Below are 19,036 nucleotides of genomic sequence, written 5' to 3' on the forward strand. Positions count from 1 at the left end.
ACAATGGATCAACTGCAACTGGGACTCATTTACTTGACAGGCTTTTTGTTTGTTTGTTTGTTTGTTTAACTAGCTGCTGTTGCGTTGCTGTACCTGAAAACATCCTCTGAGGAAATGGTGCTGGTGCAGTTGAGAGCTGGAGAGGGTACTGCTGGTCGAATCATGATCAATGATTATGGTAGAAAATTTCTGCGTGGGAAGTTGATGTAATTTAAGACAAAATAGTTGTGTTACAGTGGACACGCACTGGGAATCTTTGAGGATCATTTTTTTCTTTTTGTAACATTTCTGACCATATTCTACATTTGAGTAATGGTCTTTCCCAAAATCAGTGGTGAAAATAGAAAAACAAAGCAACAGCACTTAGTGTCTCTGGAACAAATAACAAAACAAATTATTCAGTTTCAAAGAATACACTTGTTATTTTTAAGGAAGCGCTTTCTAAGAAATTGACGGGATCAGGAAAAGTTCAGCCAAAATTTCTGATGAATCTTAAGTCAGAAATTTCTGCATTTTTTCCTGCCATGTGTGACCGATCTCTTCAGCCAATCTTTGTCTCACGAAGAGCAAAAAGCTGGAAAATGTGACTTCTGAATTTACAGACAGCTCCTGGAGCACCCCTGGAAGCACAGAGCAGTAGGCATGTTTTCTGTTCAGGACAAATCATTCAGTCCTTTAATAAATGGTTGAATTTGCAAACATGAGGATAAATACACCAGCATGAGGAAGAACGAAGCGGATTAAAAACAGACATGCCTTGCAAGTGTTTGTTTGTTTACCAGTGTGTTGGACACTCAGCTGAACCAGACTTGTATTTCAAGATAACTTCTCTTCATGGAAACATCACTGGACCCAGAGGAGTCACTTGTCCCATGTAGTGGATGGTGGTTGCACATTTAACCTCATCCTAGTATCAATCTCTTTCTTACATTGCTTTTCATTTAAAAAAAAAATCATTTTCGCCCCCCAAAATATTTCCTTTTTTATTTTCTTCTTCCCTGGTTTTCATCACCCAAGTGTCTTCTCCTGTGCCTCAGTCTTTTACTTTCTTAGGACTCTAAGAGGGAGCTTTTGGGAGAGCACTGACTTGGGGCAGCAGCTGGGCTCCTCTCCTGCCCTGCAGGAGAAGCCCTGGTCACACCAGTGCCTGGTGTTTTGCCCTCTTGCCTGCAGATACAGCCAATGATCCTTTCCAAAGGAGAGCTGATGTGGTGAGGAGAGGTCCACAGGCTGCAAGGGCAGAGGTAAGAGAAGAGGGGGGGTGCTCTGGGGACTGAGGTTTGCTCCTCAAGCCCCTCCACAGCACAGCAATGTCACCCAAGCACCCCGTACCCCAGCCAGCCCCTGGCAGGCCGGAGAGGTGCCGAGGGTCCTGTGGGAGGCACAGGTCCAGGGTTGGGCTGGAGGTCATGGCTTTGGGGCCCACCAGCCATAACAGCCACACATCTACGCCAAGGAAGCTCCTTCTGCTGCAAACCAGAGCTTCCCCACTCATGTTTCTCCCTGAACTGGACCCAGAGGGCACCGAGGGGTGTTCTCCTGTGGGACCAGGCTCGTAGGGTCACATCTGCAGCCACAACACAGGAAGGCTGTGTAAGAACGGCCCCTCAGAGAGCTGACCTTCCTCTCGGGCCAAAGCATGTCCTTTGCATTGGCCGGTGGGCCCATTGCTTAAATAAGACCAGCAAGATCAGGCTAATAAACTGGTCTTTTCCCTTTGTATCTCAAAACCTTTCACTCATTAAGATTGATTTTGTGCCCAAAATTCTGTGTATTTCTTTATTCATGTTTCTCCCAGACAATAAGGCTCCCAGAACTGCAGTATAGCAAGGGTCAATATTTATTTGTTGAATGAATGTTGTTCTTCAGCATGGAAAGAACCATCTGCATTGCCCTCTGTCCACATCACACTACAAATGGCCTGTGTCTGTCACAGGATGGAGCACCCAGACCTTACGGAGACTGAGCATACCACAACATGAGAGCATCACCCTGGGATAGCAAACATCACCAGGGATGGACAATTTCCTCCTTTTCTGCCTTTCCAAGGCAGCACTTGAAAGAAAGCCTATAGAGCAAGTGAAAACTGAGTCTCCACATCTGGGACTCTGCTTGAGAGCCTCAAACAAGGACACAACCAGGCCAAAATATGGCTCTTCTGGACGTGCAATGCCCAATGCCAGCGCCCAACAGCACTGCCATTGAGACTGGTGCAGTAAAACCAGCAGCAGGGAAGAGCGGACGGGGAAACCAGTCCATGCCTGGTTTATGAGAGTCCTCTGGGGAAGCCATCATCCCAAACCAGTGCTGATGAGACTGGAGCAGGCCCCGCAGAGCAGTACTTGAAAAACTACAGCAGCATCTTTATTTTATACATAACCGTCAGTATAAAAAAGTTTATTACATAAGAGCTGTTTTGTTTACAATATATTATATTGCTTCAAGCCAATGCAAAAAGTTCATACATTATAGTTCTACTTTGTTTTAAATATATTATATTGCTTACATGGCACTGCCGCAGTGTATTTTTAATACACAACACTTTGCAAAACTGTAAGGCCAAAAATAATGCTGAATTGAGTAGTTCAGTTTTTAAATTAGGCAACATTTATTTATTTTTCTTAGGGAAAAGTCTAAATACATAATAGCAAAAATGTAAAAGGCAACTTTCCTTTGACTTAGGCAAGCTAAATCTGCAGTCACTGAAATGATTCAGGTTAGCGTCTAGGAGGTTTTCTGCTTGAATATTGTTACTTAATTTTTGGAAAATGTTATATTGCAGATATATAATAAAAACAAATGCAGTTTAAACATAACCAAAGTATAGTACAAAACACCATCCAAAGCACTGAAAGAAGAAGCCTATATAATCATGCTATAGAAGTATTTATAAAACTTAAAAAGAGCAGTAAATATCAGCTCAGTGGTTTATAATGAAGTTAATAAAATTCCAGCCAGTAATCTTAACTGTAGTGAACAGCGTTTTAACATCCCATCCATGAAAGGTTAATGAAGGCTATGAACTTTGTGTAACACGAACCATTTCAGATGTTGGAGTTCACCAGATATAATTGGATTCGGGTGGAGCGTGCCTCTCCTCTGCCTTTTTGGGTGAAGGCGTGTGCTGCCTCTGCTTGGTGCCGGCCGGCCTCAGGGCGCTCAGACCGCTGGCTCCGTACCCTGGAAAATTACCCAGCTCAAAAGAAAAGAAACCACAGAGGCAGCCTCATGATACGCTGCTAATATTTGAAGTGGAAATGGTCCCCCTGCTTGAAGAACAACTCCTGTTGCATCTCACACCCATGCGGTCCCTTCCCCATCCTCTCCCTGGCCCTGGAAAGCACAGGGTGTTGTCGGGCAGGCTTAACCCCAAAAGACCAGGACCATCAGCCCTCTCAGGCTGTCAGCCGGCCACAGGTTCACACCTGCACAGACCGCAGCAGTGTGTACATCAGCCATGAGCCCCAGCAAGCACTATGGGTCACCTTGAGCATCCCTCTGGGTTCAACCTGCATTAGGCACGTGAGCTTTGCTTTGTCTTATAGCAGGACACAAAAAGAAAGAACAGCAGCAACAGTAAGCACCTAGGGGGAAGAAAGTAGTCTGAAACAGGCTTAGCAGAGCTGGTTTATGTTGAAAGTAAAAACAAACAATAAATATGGAATTCAAAGTATCCTGTTGTCATTATTCATAGTGTTATTTACTCATCTCACTCCGTAAAGTTTGTATAAATGACTATGAAAACCTGAGTCCCAGGTTCAGTTTTCTTAACCATTTCTCTTTAAGAAAATAGCTTCACTGAGCAGCCATTCATTTGATATAAACATGAACTTTTTAAGATGGTCCTTCTAAACTGTGATGTTAATCCCCATGTGAACTGCCATCCCACAGAGAATTGAATGTGCCCTTTAAGCCTTACATAGGTACTTAAAATGGAGGTAAATTTTACCCTGATGGTCTATTTTCAGTGTCTTTGCTGAATACAGAGAGTTTTGCAGTGCTAAACGCAGGTCTGTGCCCAAACTCCACGTAATGAAGGTTTTAAAACCTCAGAGCTAGCAATAATGTGCAACTACTGAATCTTCCTAATAGTGCAGTGGAGCTCTGTATTTTGTTTTTGGTTTGCAGACAATTACTTCTTTGGTACTGTTCATTCCTAGTACATAATTTTTTCACTTGCTATCTCAGTTCTTTTTAACAATAGTATTACAGGAAGAAAAAGTGTATATTGAACTTATGAATTGAAGTCTGTATTGATTTCCATGTAACCTTTTTTCTAACCATAACTTATACTGATGGTATTCCTCCTTCAGAGAATGACATAAATAATTAAATACAGGCCTACTAGCTAACAGCAGAAAAACAGACTCCCCAAATGTAATTTTCATGGCATAATTCATTTCAGTTAGCTAATACTCAATTTTACTGAAACAACTACATATATTCTGATACATTTTAACAAGATACACATCACAGGCATCAACAGCGTTTAATAAAAAAGATCATTCTGTTGGTGCTGCCATGTAAGATTTACATTTCTTACGCCTAGATGGTGCATTTTATAGCTGCAAAATATTGCAAAGTTTTTTATCATTACTACTGAATACATTAAATGTGAATAGTTTGCCAACAGTGCTTAAGATAAATGTTAATCCCTCATCGGAAAATGTACGGAATGTCTCTTGAAGATTTGCTTATAAAGCCCTATTGCATATCAAATATAAAATTAAGTCTGAGTTTGTTACTGGATATATCCAACTATATTTCAAATAATTTTATAGTGCTGTCTTAAATCCAGTGAAATGATCAGTTGCCCCATTAGATATCAAATAAGCACAACAGAAATTGATTTTAAGGACTTCAACCTTGCTTTGAGACAATATATTTCAGAGTCTGTGGAGCACGAATGGGGAAGAGTAGAAGAAAACATGAAAGATGGTAAGCATAGTTTTTGCAAAAGCCTAAAAATTTTCCCCCGGGTTTCTAAAGAACACTTAATTTTTTTGTAAGTTTAAATGGGCTTTAAGACCTGACGGAGCTGTATGCATAAAAATGCCTGTCTGATGCTTTAAAGCCATCTGGCTTTACTGGGGAGTACTGAGGGACTTCCAACCCACCCTGCACCACAGGTGGAAGACACAGGAGGTCACGCAGAGGCCTGGCTGACACCAGGCTCGAGACCTTCTGATACAGAAAGAAAGGAAGGGCCAGCTTTGTAAAACAATTTTAAACTGTTCTGAGTGTGTTTTTTTAAAGTAGTTAGCATTATGGAGAATTGAAAATCTCTGTTTTATTGTTGGGATTAAAGATGAAGAGAAAAGGGGAGGGTGGTGTTATTGATGATGGTGGAAAGGCTCTGGAAGCCGCCATTTTTGTGTGGCATCTATAAGCAGCCCCTGCATGGACTCGGGGGGCTGGTTGTCACTTACTTTTATTGCAGTGCCTCCCATGCCAGCCTTCCTTGCACTGGCACTTGTTGGGTTCAATGCAGGTCCCATACAGCCCACAGCCGGGCTCGCAGACAGCTGTAACAGAGTGGGCACATGTTGGAATTGGCGACATGGTTCCCCCGTGCTCCCAACAACATGCTGCAGGCCTTGGCATCGGCGGGGGTCCCCACAGAGAAGGCATGGGGGCAGCTCACCCCGCCATGGCAGCAGCAGCTCCAGCCTGGACACTGGCAGGGAGAAGCAAGCCCAGAGGCCCAGCAGGCCCTTGCCATCATGGGTGGGACAGGACACTGGCCCAGCACCATGCTCACAGGCGGCCAGCAGAGTGCTCCTGTCAGGTTTTAATGTTGCAACATACCCGCGTTTCATTAAGCGTTTCTCTAGGAACATCTGTTATTGCTACACTGACACGTTGCTGGTTTATAGGAGCCCAGAATGCAGACCAGACTGCTGCGGGGGCTTTTGTAAAAACGTGTCTGGTTTCATAATTCCCCGAAGCCTGGTGTACGCTGTATGTCCAGGAAGTCAATTAACCTGAAATACTTTGACAACAAGCAGCTAGTGCTGCTATCATGGAAGAGGTCCTGTGTGAGCTCGATACTCCAACAAGGACTGACCGAGTGCTGTGGTACTTACGCTTTGAACAGAGGTCTCCTTGGTAGCCTTTGGAGCACTTGCATTTATTCTTACCAGTACATTTACCTCCATTTCGACAGGGCTGATGGCATTTACCTAGAAATTGAAAACACGAAAACAAGGGACTTACCCCCCAGAAGAGTCCCCCTGTACTCCTGATGGCTGTCTGAGAGGCCTCCCTTGTACCCAAAAAACTCATCAGGCTCTGGTGTGTGATCTTACACTGCAGATCCGGCAGGAGGACTCCTCTGCAAGTCTTTGCTCCCCATTTACATGCATTCTTCTGCTTTGAAAATAGGACAAAAAGGGTGCATGGCCAAAGTCCATGTGTCCAAGCAGTGTTCACCCAGACTTGAACCACTTGGACTCTGCTGTATCCCCATGCCACTGGTCAGTGTCACCTCCTGCTCTCATCACCCTCCATGGGTGAGGAGGTTCCCCTTGGTAGTTGCAAAGTGTGGAATCCAGAAGAAACTCTGGCTGTGTAGGAGAGAGATTTTAAGCAATGTGAAGCTCAGAAACTGTCAGGTATGGCAGCCACTTGCAGAAAATAAGTATATCATCTGGGCCTGGCAGCTTGTGACAAGAGACTGTGGAGGACCACGATACTGTGGGTGGTGCCGTGAGGAATGTTCCATGCCACAGCTCAGAAACTAAAGGCTCATTACAAAAACGTGCCCTTCTTTCCTGTTTGCAAAGAACAGATCATCTTTGATGACAGTAATTAGGATTGGCAGACATTTTTCAAGGTTTTTGGTCCGGAAATTACTTTCCCTCACATTCATACATTGCAAAGGAAGAAGCTGGGTCTATGTATGACGGTTTGCTTGGCCCTGACTCACCCAGGATGGAAGAGATCCATGCTGATGGAGCAGAGCCACATGCAAGTTCTGCTGGGCCTGATTCATGCCAAGAAGCCTCCAAGGGCCTTCCTCACACTTAACATGAAGTCCTTGATCACCAGGTTTTCAGTCCCTTGTTAGAATTTGTCTGTATTATTTACCTAATTAAATCTCTAAGATTTAGCACTAATATTTACCTGAGTTTGTGAGCAAACAAAAGCTGGAACCTGGGGCAGCAAACTCCCTTCCCTTCCCTTCCCTTCCCTTCCCTTCCCTTCCCTTCCCTTCCCTTCCCTTCCCTTCCCTTCCCTTCCCTTCCCTTCCCTTCCCTTCCCTTCCCTTCCCTTCCCTTCCCTTCCCTTCCCTTCCCTTCCCTTCCCTTCCCTTCCCTTCCCTTCCCTTCCCTTCCCTTCCCTTCCCTTCCCTTCCCTTCCCTTCCCTTCCCTTCCCTTCCCTTCCCTTCCCTTCCCTTCCCTTCCCCTCTTCTTCCTTCTCCTCCCCTCCCTTTCCCATCACTTCCCTTCTCCTTCCCTCCCCTCCTTTCCCCTCTCCCTCCTTCCCTTTCTCTTCTCTTCCCTCTTTTCCTTTTTCCTTTTTCTTAGGATAGTGACAGAGACTTGCGCATGATAATCTGAGCACCAGCACGCCTTCTTTCCACTGCTGGTATGCTGTGCTGAAAACTTCAGGAAATGCACTCATCTCATGATCACAGACTGCCCCCTTGGGAACTAAACACCCCAAGGAGTGCCTGCTGGGCTCTCAACCCCACCAGACTTCTGTGATGCATGTGTGCATTGTCAGTATAAAAGAAACATTTGTTCCTGATGTGCATAATTTTTTTAATAGCCCCAAAACAAGTTTATAACCAGTCAGAGGAACAAACAGTGCTAAGGAGAGTTTCTGCAAAAGCCCAATTTCCTTGCAGAAACTTCTGGAGAGGGAACCTGTGGGCCTTCTGCTTTGTAGGCAATTGGATCTGGAGTAATGACTGAAAGGAGCAATGCTAAGGAAATCCAGGAATTTTCCTAGTTCTTGAAGTAAATCTGGAGAACGTGGGTCAAGGCACAGTCTTCCACAGGGATGCATTAGGGAAGCATTTGACTCAGCACAGCTCAGTTAAATTCAGAATAAAATATTTTCACAGAATGGAGGAAACTCTCTGCTATTAACTGAGAAATGAAAAGCAACAAAACAGTTGGTGACAAATGGAGGAGGAATCCAAAACAAAATAAAACTTTCCTTTCTCAAACTGCAACACTAATTAGAGACAATGCACAGCTATAGCTAGAGAAAAAGTCTAGAAGACTGTGAATGCTTGCTAGTATGGTAGGCTGGGCCCAGTAAATTTCCCAAGACTCCTGGAGAGTGATTCAACTATCAGAAAAGCACTCAAAATCTTTAAACAACACTGGGAAGAAGAAAAAAAAAAGGAAAAAAAAAAAGAAGAAAAAACTTCTCAGTTTTCTGAAGGTGGCTTTCTGCCTGTTGAAAAGTTTTCTCCCCTTGTTATTTCAAGACCCCCATGACTGAATGTAGCTGGCCCTGGATCTAAGAAAACAGAAAGAGTTGTGTTTCCCCTCTGATGTTTTTAAGCCTCATCTAGCATTTCTTGCAGTCCTCCACTGTTGTGCTGGTGCTGGGGCAGTGCCCAGAGGTGGTAGCAGCCATCCATCACATACAAACAATTGCTGTCCAGCTTTACAAAAGCCAAGGCAAGTGCAGTGCTTTACTTGCTCTCATCAAAAGAGTTCCAGTTTAGCTCTGAGCATCCTCTGAGCCTGAACATTTTTCTTTCTTTTGTACAGGAACTAGTTTACTGCTTGTATTTTAATTAATTTAATTGAATTTGCACAGGTAAGCCTTTGCAGGAAGCCAAAGTCAATTGCACCTGTTCCAAGCAGCAGTAGGCAATGATGAGCTTTAGAACCCCTGGGACAGACCACTTAAATGGAGTGCCCTTCATTATATACTCTGCAATATCAGTTCTAAGAATCCTGGCCAACCCCAATAACCAACAACACTGGCATAATATAACCTACTCCTTGAACTTTGAACCAAGCCTTACTCCTTATCTGAGAAGTATCAACACAGTTGACTTTCTGGGGAAAGAAGGAAGAAATGACATTCTGTCAGTGTCAAACTTGAACTTGATATAAACAAAGGTAAATTCAGTAGAAACTCACTCTGTTGTTCTTGGTGACACCTGCTCTGAATTTATGTCAAAGGGCCATCTTCATTAATAATTTTGTAACAATACAGCTTTACTGCTTCTGTTTGGCTCAGATTTTGATTAGGTAAGAATGAGTTGCAAAATGCCTTGCAATGCGTAGAAATATGGTGAAACATTTGCATACATCTACCTTTTATCTACACTTAAATACTGTGCAGAATGTTGGTCCTAAGGTATCTGTGTCCTTCCTTTGCACAGTAATTAATGTATTGTCCTGTAATGGCTGACAGCATGTTAGAGTTTATTCCCATGTGTTTCCAAGTCTGTGCTGCTAGGCACTTCGTCACTGTGAGAGAGCCTGTCTCTACTGATGCATACGAAGGAATTACCTCGTACACATCCCAGGTCAAATGCTGCTCTCTGTGCTCCTCTGATGACTCTTTGAAAGTCAGTGGGATTATATACAACAGAAAGGTAGGGAGGCTCCACACACAGTGTCCTGGTAGAAGCTTTAAGCCCAGAATGAACAATGTGGGTGTATGTTCCCAAAACCCAAATGCTCATACTCCATTCAAGTGTGGGGAACTATAGGATTAATCCAATTTAACAGAGCTGTGAGAAAACTCTTCTTTTAGCAAGATCAAATGACTGACAGCTGACCTCCCAGGTCTGTTTCAGCCTGGCCACATCTCCACCCCCAGCTTTACACAGCACACTTAGATCAGCCATGAGCTAAAATATTTTCAATTGCTTTGATGCTAAACTTCTGAAAATATCAAGTCTTTTGATGTTTGTGATGCAGATTTTCAAGTTGCCATGTGAATGCAACTTAATACATTAAGTGAAAGCTCTCAGCTCTTACGGTTCAGTCCTCCCTTTACCACAAACCCATCCACTCCCAGTTTATAGCAGCCCTTTTAGAGGCATGGGCCTAAACCTAATCTGCTGTGCAGAAGTGCGAATTGCTGCAACTTTTGAAAACAGCTGCCCCGCATGGACTTGGAGCAGCGGTGCATCAGTCTGCCACAGTGTAGTGCTTGCATACCTATGCCTTCAAGGTAGTTACCAAGCCCAGTTACTAGTGAAACCAGAACAAGGTAGGGGGTGAGGCAGCCTAGCAGCGAGTCAAACTTATTTGTAAGGATCTCACTTGGAGGCACCTGGCTCTCTGGGGGTCCCAACCAGCAGAGGCAGGTCACGCTCAGTGATTTAGACACTGATGACACAGAATAAGTTGATGTAAGGGAAATCAAGCACACGGAGATGCTACTCACTAATTTCACATTGGTCTCCTTCAAATCCTGAAGGACAAATGCATTTTCCCAGATAGAAGCACGTTCCTCCGTTGAAACAGGTTGTTGTACAGTTTGCTGAAACAAATAAAACAGGAATGAACTAAATCACTAATGTGAACTCAGTCTGACTTGCCTTTAATCTTTTCTGCTGCTCACCCTAAATAAACATTGAGTAGGTTTCAAAAAGTTGCATTAAAACCTTTTCACCTGGTTTACAAAGAAAGACTGAAGTTGAATTTTTTCTACATAATATTTTACACGGACACACACAAGTCCATAGAAAGAGACAAACAAATGAACAATACAGCAATGAGATTCCCAAGGACAGGTTGTGTTACATCTTCATCAATCCTCACGTGTGGAGCTCACTGAAGGATCAAGTCATTATCACTATTGAAACTGGCCATGTGTGGTATAAAGAGCACAATCTAGGACTGGAAGTTACTTCCCCAAGAAGACACTTCACCACAGCTCTTAATTAATGCCCTGGGAGATTTGAGGTTTAGCTAGAAAGAAACCTTTATAAGTTTTTGCTGTGTGGTGACATAGATACAAATGCTGTCCCTCTCATTTGCTAAATTACTTACATTGTGTTGGATGTGACTTTTCATCAAACGTCTGGGATTCACATTAATCTCGCAGTTAAACTTCCTTCAAGACATTGGGAGCATTTCATTGCAGTGCACTTTCGAAACATTTTCAAAATACAGTAAAGGTCTCATAAAGAACTACATAGAAGTCAGAAGGATTTTGACTCCAGCAGTTTGTACAAGCATTCCTCAAGGCCTAGAAATGTTCCCATTATTTTGCTGGAAAGACCACTAGGGCCTTTTGCATTTGCTCTCTACTTCATGTAGTTGTGCAACAACAAAAGCATTGTGGTGTTCTGCAATCTTCTCCGCCATGAGCAGGTCAGTGGTATTTCTGCAGCAAACCACTTGGTTTTCTCTATGTGGTCGCTTGCAGTGTTCCAAATTACTGCTCTGAACAACTGATTGCTCCTTTGTATCCCTGAGCCACAGTGCAACAACAACAACAAAAAATGAATAGACTGTTTATTATTTTTTTGTGTCTAGATGCAGCAAATTAATGTACTAACTAATTAGTAAAACTAATTCTACTCCAGGAAACCAAAGTTCAAATACAGATCACTTATTTTCCTAAGTGAATTTTGTGGTAGGTCCCATGGCTTTCAGTTGGTCAGCTAAAGAGATTACCTAAATTACCCTTCACTCAGTTGGCGGGTACGGATGCCTGCACATGTAGCTGCAAAAGCATTGTGTGCCCCTGCGTACTTCCTGCAGCTCCCAGCCTCGGGAAGAATCACAAAACTATGTCCTGTAAAACTTACTTCACCACTTGCTTGCCTTTCCAAAAGGCACTCCTAGAAGGAAATTAGCACGGGGAGGAACGAGTGGCCGCAGAAGGTGGCACCCAGGGGTTTGGCTGCAGTTACCTTTGTCACAGTTGATGCCGTAGAAGCCGGGGGGGCAGATGCACAAGCCGGGGGTGATGCAGAGCCCGCCATTCATGCAGCGAGGAGCACAGAGCACTGAGGAGCAGGAAGAAAAGGAGAATCATCACTGGCGTGACTGCAGACAGGACTGTTTCTCTAGGGGATATGCTCAGAGGTGTTAGCAATTCAGTGGGGTTCCCAGGCAGGATCCTGGAAACCCTCCCTCCTGCCACTCCATACCTGTGCATAAGCACTGCTACCTAATTTAGGGGAGGGGAGCCTCTAGCATGGCCTGGTTTGTTGGCCAGACTGTCCTGCATGCTCCCCCTGAACTTCTTCCAGAGCCCCTGCACTCTCCCAAGACTCCTCTGCAGTCGTGGCCACCCCACGAGGCTCTTCCAGGGAGGCATGTCAGGGAGCAATGTTTCATTTCGTGGTTGCCCACAATTGGTACATGCCGCGAGGCTGCATCCATATGAGAGAGTTCAAAAGTGCCTGGACGTGGGGCCAAGTGGGGGCACAGGATCATCCATCTTGTGAAATTGTTGGTGCTGTTCCTGGCATGGCTTTGTCCCTGGCTGCCCGGGCACAGCCCTGGGGCGAGCAGCAGCCACGGGTTCCTCCCAGCCAGGAGTTTGGAGGTTTTTGCTTTGGAAGCTAGGAGAGTTTATTAAACACACAAATGCAAACTGTGTCATGCCAGTTGGCCTCCAGGCCAGAGAACAGTCCCTGACCCTTTGTATTTAATATTTCGGATGCAGCCAGAGCATCTGGGAGCTGAGCGGAGAACGACATTGAAGTAGGATGCCCACAGGGGGGGTTGCTCCATCTCAGGCCACCCTGGTGAGGGTCTCCCACTGGCAGAGGAGGAAAGAAGAAACAGAAAGAAGAGCTACTTTCCTCACCAAGTCACACAAATGTCCTGGCCCCTCACTCTTGGAAATATTACTTGGGGTTATTAGTCACTAATAGATGGGAAAAGGAGACTCTTTCCTTCATCTCCCTAACTTCATTGTCGGTCTGCCTCCAAGTTAGATCTTATCTCCAAATAAACCAATGCAGAACAAAAGTCCCGTGCTTTGTTTTCCAGCTAGTCCTTATTAGCAGAAGAATTTTATTTAATCCTTTTGCCAAATGGATTCTCTGTGATTAAGGACCCCTTAACAATTGTGTCAGCTTTTGTTAAAAACAATCCCGTAGCAAGAAAACATTTTCTTTTTTTCCTGAGCAGTTAATGTTTCCATTAGAACATGGTTCATAACAGTAATTCACTTAGATATGTGGACTCAAAATATATGAAATCTTCAGAATAGGCCATTCATATTTTTAGGAGTGGCTACAATGCACTAGCTGTAGTTTTGTTGAGATTATTGTAAAGAAGAGAGTTGAGAAGATTTTTTTAAGTTACCTTTCTCGCAGTGAGGCCCATAAAATCCATCTGGACATTCACAGACATGTCTCTCGTTGCAAAACCCTCCATTTCTGCATCCTCCTGGACACTCCGCTTCATAAAATATAACGACAATCTTAGTTGGATATTTCACACTTCGGCTGTCACTCAACTTTCCCTAGTACCAATATACACCTTTGATATAACAATAAAAATATTTGCTGACAGACAGGCAAACGCTGGCCAAAGTGGAGATTCACCTTTCCTCAAGAGAAATTGTTTCCCTTTGTGTTCATCTACAAATGCAGGTTTGATCACGTGTGCAGACAAATGCACGATGTGCTCGTTGGCGGATCATGCACATTGCTCTGCTGTTCTGCAAGTGAATGAGCGATGTGGGTGCTCTGCAGAACCCAGCCCCATTTTCTCCACGTGGAAAGAAGCAGGCAGCTGCTGCAGGACCTGCATTACTGGTCAGATCTCCCTTAGCATGCGGGGCTGGTCTCAAATTCTGCAGCCTGAAGTTGACTGCACTGCAACTTGCATTGCATTAATTGCTACATCTGTTGCTCCTAAGGTGGCAAAGTGATGAAATCTGTCTTCAAATGAAAGAGTCAGCTTCAAGGCTAGATGAAAGAAGGCCAGAATGGAAGATGAAAGCATTCCTGCACAGTGATCCTGTATCATCATCCAACTCTTATTCACATCTCAACTATTGATCAAACACTGGTTAAAGCGTTTAGCAACACTGGCTGGATTACACAAGGAAGAGAAATACATCTGGGTATCATCACCATCCTGAAAACACTGGAGTCCATCAAACAAGAGGCAAAATGAACCCAGTGGAACCCCACAAAAACACAACTGCCAGGCAGAAAAGCAATTCCTCAAAAATGCCTTCCCAGATCTCCCACAGACAAGAAGGAAGGCAGGAGAGGCTGCCTACTGCCATTAGAAAATGCACATCACTTGTGATCAGTGGAACCAGGGCCACGAGGCAGTTTTAGCAGAGTAGGCATGACCTTCTCCTGTGGATGCTATACTGCATGACACTACGAATGCCTAGGTTCAGAATGAATGCCTAGAATGCCTAGGTTCAAAAAAGTCTGAGGTAGGGTAGACTGACACTCAGACAGCAACTGCAACGTATTCAACTGCAATGTATTCAATCCAAACTCCAAGATCATCCATTAGACAGCAGTTGGCTGTAATTTTGGCACATGCCTTTTTTATCTTTTGGTCTAGCAGTGCTGTACACATATGTAGCTGGTGACACCTGCCAACATCATGATTAACTGTTTAACATCTTTGCCAGTGACATGGAGAGTGGGATCGAGTGCACCCTCAGCAAATTTGCCGATGACACCAAGCTGTGTGGTGTGGTCGACGTGCTGGAGGGAAGGGATGCCATCCAGAGGGACCTGGGCAGGCCTGAGAGGTGGGCCTGGGCGAACCTCATGAGGTTCAACAAGGCCAAGTGTAAGGCCCTGCATCTGGGCCAGGGCAATCCCAAGCACAGATACAGGCTGGGTGGGGAATGGATTGAGGGCAGCCCAGAGGAGAAGGGCCTGGGGGTGCTGGTTGATGAGAAACTCAACATGAGCCAGCAACGTGCACTTGCAGACCAGAAAGATTCTTCAAACCGTAACTCTTATTTAACACAAAGGAAAACATAACCCTGGACTGAAATAAATTTGCATTGTTCTGCCTCCTTCTAATATTTATCAGGTGACATATCCACCAGCTATGGCTATGAGCAGTATTACTTTCTGCCACACTCAGGTAATATCGCTCTCTTCACTGGAATATGAAGGGTAACCCCGAGACTAAACAGAAGGTAAGAACATCTGATGTATCAGTCAGGTGGCTGGATGCTATGTGCAACTGTCAAACAAACAGGAAGAAGAGAGGATAAAAGGGGTAATTTTAAAATACCATTCCATCTAAGTCCATAGATACGTGGGGAAAAAAACTGTTACTTTAAAAGTAAATCTGTTTGCAGTGGTATTAATAATAGTAAAGGCTTTGTAATCGTATTTGTTCTAACAGTATATGCTAGGACTCTTTCTGAAAATGTTTCTCTCTTTGTACCAAATGCAGAGCTGCTATTCATTACAGAAAATGCATGCTTAAATACATACCATTTCAAACAGAAAAATAGGAAAACACAATTTTTTGTGCGGTCACCTCTCAGCCACAACAAAGCCTCTCCTCTCCCACAAAATTGCTGCCTCGCTCTGCTCACTTCCTCTGGTGGGGGCCCCTCTGGCTGGCCACGAAAGACTGGAAACAGTGACTTGGGGCCCAGGCAGAAGGAATCTGAGCTCCTCACCACAAATGGCAGCTTTCAGAGGGAGGAAACTCACCCTTACACTAATACAAACCGGTAGGAACATCCTCGTCCTTCTCAGTATCTGTCCCAAACTGCTGCGGTGTCCACCTCATTGGACAGAGGGCAGCAATGGGAGTTACCCCAATACGAGCTGGGGTGAGATGTCTCCTCCTCTGCCCACCTCTACAGCTTGTAAAACCATCCTTGTGCCTCTCAGCTGGCCCAGGGTCAGTGCTTGTCCTCAGCTTTCCTGAGTTTTATGATGCAATACTCCTAAATTTTGAAATATATATATATATTTTTGGTATCAGAATAGTAATAATAATAAAAATAACTAAAGCACGGAAACCATAGCTCAGATGAATGCTGCTAAGACACTGAGTTTGGAGCCTTTCCAGGACAAGCCACAATGCAGACCTGCAACTGCTGTCTCTATTAGATTACCCCAACACTATTTCCCAAGTTTATTAAGTTCAGTATCTTTGGACTGAGCTGACGATGAAAAGGCATGAAATGTTCTGTGCTGTGTTTACATCGGGAACAACTTTGTGCACAAGGTCTGATTGATTTTACTTCCATTCAGCCCCCATTTTCCTTCCTGTTCCTCTCCCCACTTCTTCTCCCCCTCCCCTGCTTTCCCTGGGCTAATTGGCAGCAGCAAGGCTTCAAAGGAGACAGCAGCCTGGCAATTCAGGTGCAGCAAGCTTTCAAAGAATAAACAGCTCCTGCTCCTGCTGCTTGCTCTTTGAAGCCACACTCCAGCCAATTAGCTCAGAGAAAAGAGCTCAGGAAAGAAAGTGCAGGACTGGGAATGGAGATTTAATAGGAGAAGAATAAAAATATCACTGTTTGTACATCAGCCCTGCCACGGGTTAATTTGATACAATTGCACACGGCAAGGGATAGCTGCCTGATCTTAGATATGGATTTTTTCAATTTCCACAGCCTCAGTTCAAAGTGATAATTACAGCTGTTCATGATGTATCAAATGAATCCAGAAAGTCTTATTACATACTGTCTATAGTTCATAGATTGGCTAATTAAACATGTTTCCTGCTTTCCAAGTAAACACTGCACTAGCTTCATGGTGCCCTTCCTCTATCGATGCATCCTGTGTGTGTTTCTTGCTTGGTGACTGCAAATATTGAGGACCAGCTTCCATCGCCTTCCCTGAGTGATGCTTTATTATGCAAACAATTCTACAAAAATCAAATCAACAACACACATAGTAAAGTGTTAATAAAAGAAGAGTAAATTTTCTTATTGGCTCAAATATCTCATAAACTTTGTAAATATCAGACCAGCAACACAATCTGCTGATGAGGCTGGTGAACAATGTTGTATCCCAAAACAAGATGTTGCCATCTTGAGCTCCAGAGGAAGGTAAGCCAACTTTTGCAAAAGTTCTCTGATTTTTGCTTTTTTGATTCAATTGGGATGTGCAAGTTCAGATTTAAAGAAATGTTGAACTATGACACCAAACAGTGTTAACTGAAAACAGTGTCCCCACTACAGATCCCAGAAGTTAAGTCCTCAAAATTATGTGTCATTTCTGAAAATGTGAGCCTCAGCTTTTTTTCCGTAGTACTGACTCTCCTCCAAACGCTTCAAATCATTTACTCACATTTGCTTCTCGTATGATCCATTTCTATCAACATCCTTGAAATGATGAGCTGTGAACAGGAGGAGAAATGCCTCCAACCCAGTCTGCTAAGGGAGTTGTAGTTCACAGTAAAAAGAAGCTTAGTAAACACATAGTAAATGAACAGCAAATGCAAATGAGCTGCAAACCTACAGATAGAGCCAGAACAGCCTGGAATTCATAGCTTCTGCTACACATTGCGTGACCACATTGTTATCCTGAATGATTATTATCCTGAATGAAAGAAAAGAAAGTTAGGTGTCCTGGTCTAACAGTTCTTGTCATGTCCTCATTAGCGTTACCTTGCTGACAGGTCTTAAAGAAGATGGCGTTCTGAGGGGTCTGGAGAATGGTATTGCCTTCTGAGTTCATTATGATCACATTGACTTCAAATGCAGCCACCCCATCTTGCTTGCCGAGGCAAGGAAATCCAACCTGGACAACTTAAAGGAGAACAATAACAACAGTATTCATATTTACATGCATAACTACAAAAGCATACATTGAAATACTAGAGATAATAAGTATTTACAGATAAGCTTTAGAGTCACCTTGTGCACAGACACCTGCAGGGCTGGAACAACTTCAGCACGGGAGGCCAGCCTGGGATGCTTTACTGACACAACCCCAATAGTCTGCAGCAGAGACAGTGATCTTAAGGCAAACCTACTTCTGCCTGCAGACAGGGCAGTTACTCATGGAGGTATCTAAGGATACTATTTTCAAAGCCACCAAAATAAGCCAGAAGCCTATATTTAATTTTCTAAGCTGCCTTGATCACTTCTGAGCCTCACTTTTACGGGCTGTCACATAACTTCTCCAAAAAGATCTCATGCTTTTTTTTTTTTTTTTTTTTTAATGTTGCTTTAGGTATGTTTTGCTGTTATGGATCTTGCAATTAATATTTAAATAAAATATTTATTTAATCAAAACTTTCTCCATAATATGCTGGCAAGACAGTGCACTTAATAAATACGATTGTGGGTGCAAGTATTTAAAATGAATAGAGGAACATCACTATGACAGAACTTGTTAAGTGTAGCAATATTTGGAGATTGCCTTTCCAGGAAAAGTATTCAAACACTTTTAAACTACAAAGAGTCCAAGGAAATAATTAAGGCCAGTAAATCTGGAGTATTTTAATGAGGAAGCAAGCCTGATACCTCAGAGCTCCGGAATGCTCCACTGTGATGGTCACAAGTGAGCTCAAATAATCTTCAGATGAAATGATTGTGTCATTTCTTCAAAATTGGCTGTTTCTAGCTCATTTAAAAATTAGATCCAGCTAATAGAAATTGTTTATTCATTTCTTCTGAAGCTGGCCTGAGGTTTCAGAACAAAATGTAGAGCTAACAGCCTTACATTTGGTTTGTTTTAAATTGCTTGTTATAAAAACATTGCATGTAATAATCAGACAATTTTTGTTATTTTCTGCCTTGGTATAATACCTTGGAATAATTATTGCTGAAACACATTCTGCTTCTGGTAAGTCCTATGGACTAAAAAGTCTGTTGCAGTTTTCATTATAAAGCAATTTCATTGCTGAAGTGCCTTTACACTGATCTTTTAAAAGATCATTACAAAAAGCACGTAACCGTGTGGTAAGAAAAAAAACTCTTACAGGGGATAAAAAGCAGTTTTAATGCAGTGAACTTCTTACATTGTAGTAACTGCCTTATAGCTCAAGTGCAGGAAATAATTCTGTGCTTGTATGAGGATGTGTGTGACTTAGCTGAACAAATTGCTGTGGGGAGGAAGGCACAGGAGAAATTTAGTGACGGCACTACAGCAATTCCTAGACTTCATTGCATCAGTAGCAAACC

General features: G+C 43.4%; 1 protein-coding gene across 1 annotated transcript in view; it reads right to left on the minus strand.

The window, feature by feature from the left end:
- Window positions 1-2,339: 2,339 nt before the first annotated feature.
- WIF1 (WNT inhibitory factor 1) overlaps window positions 2,340-19,036 on the minus strand; it is a 40,388-nt gene continuing 23,691 nt past the window's right edge. The window contains exons 4-10 of the mRNA XM_035544183.2: window positions 17,516-17,656; window positions 13,258-13,353; window positions 11,850-11,945; window positions 10,373-10,468; window positions 6,087-6,182; window positions 5,430-5,525; window positions 2,340-3,180 (exon numbers count right to left, since the gene is read on the minus strand). Of these exons, the coding sequence (XP_035400076.1) occupies window positions 3,059-3,180; window positions 5,430-5,525; window positions 6,087-6,182; window positions 10,373-10,468; window positions 11,850-11,945; window positions 13,258-13,353; window positions 17,516-17,656 (743 nt within the window). The 3' untranslated portion in view covers window positions 2,340-3,058. The remainder of the gene's footprint in view (window positions 3,181-5,429; window positions 5,526-6,086; window positions 6,183-10,372; window positions 10,469-11,849; window positions 11,946-13,257; window positions 13,354-17,515; window positions 17,657-19,036) is intronic.

The sequence above is a fragment of the Cygnus atratus genome, chromosome 1 (assembly GCF_013377495.2).
Source record: "Cygnus atratus isolate AKBS03 ecotype Queensland, Australia chromosome 1, CAtr_DNAZoo_HiC_assembly, whole genome shotgun sequence".
In the NCBI taxonomy this organism is placed as follows: domain Eukaryota; kingdom Metazoa; phylum Chordata; class Aves; order Anseriformes; family Anatidae; genus Cygnus; species Cygnus atratus.